We start from the raw sequence: 7,436 nt of genomic DNA, 5'->3' as shown, positions 1-7,436 counted from the left end.
TCTTCATCAGAGAAAACTTTTCCATTTGTTTGTTTAAGTTTGTGAGATAGAATACGTCCTTTTAAATCCTGAGTTGTTCTGTAAGAGCATCAAACATGAGCTCTATTTTAGGGGGCGATGCATAACTTTAATAGTTTCAGCCATAGTTTATTTGTTCAGATCTAAAGAGGAGGGAGGAGGGGGCGAGGAGCACGTTTCTGACAATGGGCGCTGGCTGCTCTGTTTTATGACCACGACACTGGGGGCCGCCATTGCTCCGCCATTGCTGTAGTACCTCCATATCGCCACTAGGCCCCCGTTGAAAAGCATTGGAGTTTAGACACTTTAAAAACAACTTTAACGCCTGGTTTCAATTTTTTCAACACTAGACTAGGCTAGATATTCCTCCTGAGATAACGCTGGGTTAGTCACAATATATGAAACCAGGCTGGTTTTCGCAAGAAGAATTTTTGAAATCTCGTACTTAATGAGGGTCGGACTGTTAGCATTGGAGCAGCGCGAGCTACACGTCACGCAAGGGCCGAGTCTACGGTGAAAATCCCGCCCATATGTCCTTTTTAGGAACATGCTTCATCAGAGTTGGGGAGGGGGAGTCTGTAAATCCGCCATGACTTCCCCCACGGCCGTGGTCATTATGGTAAACGGGGAGGAGTGAGCAGAAGACGTCCATTATTTTTTACAGTCTATGGTTTCTGATCACAGCAGACTCGTATCCAATCACCTGAGCGTGAGCCGCGGACAGGTGGGCGTTTTCCCATCATGCACGGGGCCGTGGAGCCGCTGCAGTTCCTTTGGAGAGATGCAGCGGCTGATCAAGTCGGCTGGTCTCGTTGGGGTCTCACGATCTTTCCGTGCCCCACGTGGCCCGTGACATCAGAGCCCGTCTGGAGCAAGTCGGACAGAAATCTAACCGGCACCGTGCGTCTGCAGTCGGCTGTAAAACTGCGTCCGTCTGGCTCATCTCGAACACACCTAGTATTGCATAAAGGTACACAGAGATTGTGTTTGGCTTTTCAAACAGGGCCAAAGAGCGAAGTGTTTACTGGCACACAGAGGGTCAGACCGGTCAGTGTACTTTTGGGAATTTGGATTTTCTTCATTGGAATGAAAATAAAAAATGGAAAAACAAGTTGTTTTTCAATTTTGGTTTGCAAATCAAAAAAGGAAAAAGGAAAAAAAAAAGCAATTTTTCAAGTGAATGAAACGTTGTTTTTAAAGATAAAGCTGATTTTCATGTTTGCACTGTATATTTAATACACAAAAAACAAATTAAGACGAAAACGAAAAACATGTAACCGGAAGTTGTCATATTTGTGCTCCAAGAGCGCTAACTATAAACGCCTCTTATATGAAGGTGCAGTTTGCGCAAAAACATCCGCCTTGTGATTGTCGGCCTGCGGCTCGAAGTGTTGCCGCTGTACTGGCACATTTAGGCCATTCCTTTGGTTCATGGCCAGCAGACACTATAGATACTATAACAGGAATGATGGCAATAAAAAAATCTTTATTCGAGGCCGGAGTCTGGGGTCTCCTTTGTGCACAGTGAGGCACTGGTGTGAACCGAAGAGCGCAGGATTTTCTCTGTCATCAATGGCCTATTAGCAAATCAAGAGGAGGAACACATTCACTTTCATCTCAAGTTAGCACAGGTCTAATGAAAAGTGCTGGAGAGACATGAAAACATATGTTTTGGATAACTATAGGATTGATCTAATCAGTTTTACGCACAACTACTGTCTCTCTACGATCATGTCCTTCAGTAGATCAGTCTCTTGACTAACCGTCAATGAAATAAACCAGTGGTGTCAAAATCTCGCTTTAACTCGGCCCCCAATCAAAACCGCCCTTTGACTCGGGGCTCCGTGCGCTCTGCGCCGCACTTGGTAACTTTTACGCACAGCCTCTCTTTGAGCCAGATGCGCACGGCACATTCTGCGCGCAAAGGAGTGGCTTGTGCTCTGTCCATATTTTAGACTTGGCCTAACAGATTGATATGTTTGCTGAATGTGGAGGTGCAGTGGTCCTTACTGGCGGAGGCTGGGATAGAAGAGCCAGACACAGACACAAGGAAAGGCGACTCTTGTGAACGCCCCGACCTGCTCCATTCCAAGGCCAGTACTGTAGGCTAAGCTGTAGATCAAGGCAGACTTCAGTCTCGCACTGACAGTCTGCTATAGCCTACCTGCTGCTGATGGGAAGTTGACGCCCCTGCTCCGAACTAACTGCATCTGTTTTACAAGTGCCTCTAGTGCATCAAGACGCAGCATTGCCTTTACGAGGCCAAGCTGCTCCCGGACTGCAAACAGGCGACGCACAAGGGTCATTTCTGCAGATAATGCAGCGGTCTGGAACAGTACTGGCACGGGGGTCGTTGTAAACTTTGAGGACAGAAACCAGGGCTGCAAGAAATAACTCCAAATCGCCAAATCTTTCTCTCTTTAATAAAACAGATGCACTGCCATATGTGAAGACGCGCCAACAATGCGTGTGCACACCTTGCCAGGCTGCTTAGTGCATCTGGGCTGTGCGTAGAAGTTACCAAGTGCGCCGCAGAGCGCACGGAGCCCCGAGTCCTGCACTCTTCGTTTAACACCAGTGCCTCACTGTGCACAAAGGAGAACCCAGACTCCGGCCTCGAATAAAGATTTTTTTTATTGCCATCATTCCTATTATAGTATCTATAGTGTCTGCTGGCCATGAACCAAAGGAATGGCCTAAATGTGCCAGTACAGCGGCAACACTTCGAGCCGCAGGCCGACAATCACAAGGCGGATGTTTTTGCACAAACTGCACCTTCATATAAGAGGCGTTTATAGTTAGCGCTCTTGGAGCACAAATATGACAACTTCCGGTTACATGTTTTTCGTTTTCGTCTTAATTTGTTTTTTGTGTATTAAATATACAGTGCAAACATGAAAATCAGCTTTATCTTTAAAAACAACGTTTCATTCACTTGAAAAATTGCTTTTTTTTTTCCTTTTTCCTTTTTTGATTTGCAAACCAAAATTGAAAAACAACTTGTTTTTCCATTTTTTATTTTCATTCCAATGAAGAAAATCCAAATTCCCAAAAGTACACTGACCGGTCTGACCCTCTGTGTGCCAGTAAACACTTCGCTCTTTGGCCCTGTTTGAAAAGCCAAACACAATCTCTGTGTACCTTTATGCAATACTAGGTGTGTTCGAGATGAGCCAGACGGACGCAGTTTTACAGCCGACTGCAGACGCACGGTGCCGGTTAGATTTCTGTCCGACTTGCTCCAGACGGGCTCTGATGTCACGGGCCACGTGGGGCACGGAAAGATCGTGAGACCCCAACGAGACCAGCCGACTTGATCAGCCGCTGCATCTCTCCAAAGGAACTGCAGCGGCTCCACGGCCCCGTGCATGATGGGAAAACGCCCACCTGTCCGCGGCTCACGCTCAGGTGATTGGATACTAGTCTGCTGTGATCAGAAACCATAGACTGTAAAAAATAATGGACGTCTTCTGCTCACTCCTCCCCGTTTACCATAATGACCACGGCCGTGGGGGAAGTCATGGCGGATTTACAGACTCCCCCTCCCCAACTCTGATGAAGCATGTTCCTAAAAAGGACATATGGGCGGGATTTTCACCGTAGACTCGGCCCTTGCGTGACGTGTAGCTCGCGCTGCTCCAATGCTAACAGTCCGAGCCTCATTAAGTACGAGATTTCAAAAATTCTTCTTGCAAAAACCAGCCTGGTTTCTTAAATTGTGACTAACCCAGCGTTATCTCAGGAGGAATATCTAGCCTAGGCTAGTGTTGAAACAATTGAAACCAGGCGTTAAAGTTGTTTTTAAGGTGTCTAAACTCCAATGCTTTTCAATTCGGGCCTAGTGGCGATATGGAGGTACTGCAGCAATGGCGGAGCAATGGCGGAGCAATGGCGGCTCCCAGTGTCGTGGTCATAAAACAGAGCAGCCAGCGCCCATTGTCAGAAACGTGCTCCTCGCCCCCTCCTCCCTCCTCTTTAGATCTGAACAAATAAACTATGGCTGAAACTATTAAAGTTATGCATCGCCCCCTAAAACAGAGCTCATGTTTGATGCTCTTACAGAACAACTCAGGATTTAAAAGGACGTATTTTATCTCACAAACTTGAACAAACAAACAAATGGAAAAGTTTTCTCTGAAGAATGATGTCTCTGGAGTAAAGGAAACAGAGCAGGAGGTGAATGACTTTTATTTAGGATAAACTTGAAATGAACGCATATCTGAACGAGACGCTGCGTGATCTGAGGCCGCTCTCGTTGTTCTCTGCATGTGGAGCGGTCGGATGGGCTTCAGACTTTTTTCTCCGCCCCCTGTTACTCTCCGCCCCCCGGCTACTTTCGCCGATCATCCAGACGAGCCGCAGCGGCGTCTCGAACACACCTATTATCTAACAAACAAAAACACTGAAAAAACCTGGGACGTAGAAGAGAAACCTCTCAAAAGTATTTATCAACAATCACTGGAGGCAAAGGCCCAACCCACGAGTCGAGAACTAAAATTGAGAATTTCTTTTACAAATTGCGCTCTGTGTGCGTGAGAGTGGGTACGTTTCTATCAATTTAATGTGAATGTGAGCAGCCGACAATATTGCAATTTCCTTCGGGATCAATGAAGTTTATATGTGTCTATCTATAAATAAAGTTTGGTTGATTGATTGAATTGTCTGAATGCCAAATAAACTTGTCTCGCCTTGCTTTACCTTCCGGTTGTTGTTGCATAAAGGTACACAGAGATTGTGTTTGGCTTTTCAAACAGGACCAAAGAGCGAAGTGTTTCCCGGCACACAGAGCCTGTGGTGTGGATATAAGGGACAGAGAGTTGTGGAGAGCTGCAGAAGCGTGGAGGTGAGCGTTTGGGTCGCCTGGATGAAAAAAGAAAGATTCTATTCTTTTAAGGCAGAAGACACACACGAGTCTTTGTGTTGAATTAAACAGTTCTAATTCTTTGTCAGATTTGTCTCGACATTGCTTTCTGCTGAGTGAGTTGTTTCATCGGGATCCACAATGACGGTGAGCACAAAGGCACAGTTTTAAATGTTTCTGCAGCAGTGAGAGTCAAAGGGCTGTGTTGTTTCAGCCTGTGGTGCTGCTCCTGTTTCTGGCTCCTCTGTTGAGCTGCTGCAGAGCGGAGGTCAAACCCGTCGACTGCAGCGACGTCTTTAAACAAAACCCGAGCAGAGCCAGCGGAGTCTACTCCATCTACCCGTTCAGCGAGAGATTCTCTGTCCAGGTACGTCAGGGACACAACATGGGGCTGATCGCAAGCAGAACAATACATGATTACACAGCACAATCTGATGCTCTCATGTGTTGCAGGCCTATTGTGACGGGGAAACAGACGGAGGAGGTTGGACAGTGAGTGTTTTCACTAAACTTTAGACCAGTTTGGACCAGTTCAAAGCAGACTTGTGTCCTCAGGTGTTCCAGAGGAGGACGGATGGTACGGTGAACTTCTACAGAGGCTGGGACCAGTATGTGGCTGGATTCGGTGATGCTGGAGGAGAGCACTGGCTGGGTAAGGTTAGGGCTGGTTTACTCTCAGTATAAGTTAGTGCCGCTGTGCTCCCGACGTGAAGCTGAATCGTATGAACCTCCGTGTTCCTCCTCTGCGTTTGCATTGTGATGCATTTGTTTTTGAATAAGATAAAAAAGTTTAAAAGGCCCTAAAACTGGGAAATCTATATTTATTGTAAATCTCCTGAACTGCATTGTCCCTGTAGCTACTTTTGTCCTCTACATTTGACCCATTCTTCGATGCCACTGGGGCGTCCCGTATGGAGCGGTGGGCAATGCACTCGCAGACCCATCTCCAAATGTGGAGCCAGGCTGATGGTCAGAATCACCTGGCTGGAGGATTGACCTATTGTACATGTTTTTAGCGATGTGGGGGAGGAAACCTACGTAAACACGGGGAGAACACAGAAAATCTCAGCTGAGCGACACAAAACCAGCATGTCAAACTCATTATCTTGGACGACAAAGTTCTTACAGTATATGCTACATTTACTTTCAATATACCTGTGCAAACACATTTTTCTGAAATAATTGACTTGGCAAACTCCGAACACAGGCTACTTTCAAAACAAACTGACCGGGACAGAGGACAAACAAGAGTCAACGAGGGAAGCAAAGGTTCAGTTGGTTCTTTTTAAACAGTTAGCCCCACCCGTTCACACCCGCCAACTGATGGATTGAAACATGGCCATTGGCCCAAAGCAAACAAAGGAAAAAGAACACTAGCAAGAAAAAACCCAAATTAAAGAGGCAGTGCAGGAGGCCACAGTTCTACCATGTTACATTTATGTTATACAGTATAAACTTTGCCCTTTAAAGTTTATATTCATTCTAAGATACCTCTAGTAACTATTATTGCACATTCTCCTGTCTTACTTTGGTCCTGAGTGTTTCTTAAGAGCTGATGTAAATGTCCCAGCTCCCAATAAAACTGATGCCCTGTTGGGTTTAATATTTTACAGGCCTAGAGTTTATCCATAGGATCACGGCCAAACGTCCCCAGGAGCTGCTGGTGGAAATGGAGGACTTTGATGGGAATAAATCCTCCGCTCGTTACTCTTCTTTCTCTGTCGGAGGCGAATGTGACGGATACAAACTGACAGTGTCTGGGTTCACTGATGGAGGAGCAGGTCAGGTCAAAAACCAACATGAACATTATGGTTTGTTGAATAAAAATGTCATCACACACCAATAAACTTTTGTTTTGTTGTAGGAGACAGTCTCGCTGGACACAACACCATGAAGTTCAGCACCTTCGACAAGGACCAGGATGTTTCAACCACAAACTGCGCTAAAAAATACCTCGGAGCTTTCTGGTACGGAGACTGCCACAACGCCAACCCCAACGGTGTGTATCGCTGGGGCGCTGACAACACCATCTTTGCAGTCGGGATGGACTGGAAAAGTTGGAAAGGTCATGACTATTCTCTGAAGTCCATCAGCTTCAAGACACGTCCTGTTCAGGAGCTACAATAACTGGAGTCATCATTGAACCTGGTCCTGCTCTGATTTAGATGTGTAAACAGTGACGTGTATTTTCTCTTATTCTCATCAGTCTCTGCAGAGCAGATGATCAGAGTAACTGGCATTTTTCCCACTTGAAAAATACAATTCACAGCATCAGAATAAACTGGTGTGTAAACAGGGCTGTCACAGTAATGACTACATCAACTTATCCTTCAATAAATGACAGAGAAACAATGTATTTCACATTTCTTTGCATTGATTTCCATTTTTCTAATGTAGTAGTTTTATTTTGTTACCCAAAGTAAGAATGTAGCGGTCGTACACTCGTGCTTCACAGATATGAAGGTCTCCGGTTCGATTCCCACCTGGACAGGGCCTTTCTGTGTGGAGTTTGTCTGTGTGCATGTTCTCCCCGTGCCTGCAGTTTCCCCCACCACTA

The 7,436-nt window shown here is 45.9% G+C and overlaps 1 protein-coding gene across 1 annotated transcript in view; it reads left to right on the top strand.

Annotated features, from left to right (window-relative positions):
- LOC306972552 (microfibril-associated glycoprotein 4-like) overlaps positions 1 to 7,091 on the top strand; it is a 39,578-nt gene extending 32,487 nt beyond the window's left edge. The window contains exons 2-7 of the mRNA XM_079569223.1: positions 4,969 to 5,026; positions 5,094 to 5,246; positions 5,333 to 5,371; positions 5,435 to 5,531; positions 6,493 to 6,660; positions 6,744 to 7,091. Of these exons, the coding sequence (XP_079425349.1) occupies positions 5,021 to 5,026; positions 5,094 to 5,246; positions 5,333 to 5,371; positions 5,435 to 5,531; positions 6,493 to 6,660; positions 6,744 to 7,006 (726 nt within the window). The 5' untranslated portion in view covers positions 4,969 to 5,020 and the 3' untranslated portion in view covers positions 7,007 to 7,091. The remainder of the gene's footprint in view (positions 1 to 4,968; positions 5,027 to 5,093; positions 5,247 to 5,332; positions 5,372 to 5,434; positions 5,532 to 6,492; positions 6,661 to 6,743) is intronic.
- Positions 7,092 to 7,436: the final 345 nt, after the last annotated feature.

Source organism: Gobius niger (assembly GCF_951799975.1).
Source record: "Gobius niger genome assembly, chromosome: 1".
In the NCBI taxonomy this organism is placed as follows: domain Eukaryota; kingdom Metazoa; phylum Chordata; class Actinopteri; order Gobiiformes; family Gobiidae; genus Gobius; species Gobius niger.
This window is presented reverse-complemented; position numbering and strand designations above follow the sequence as displayed.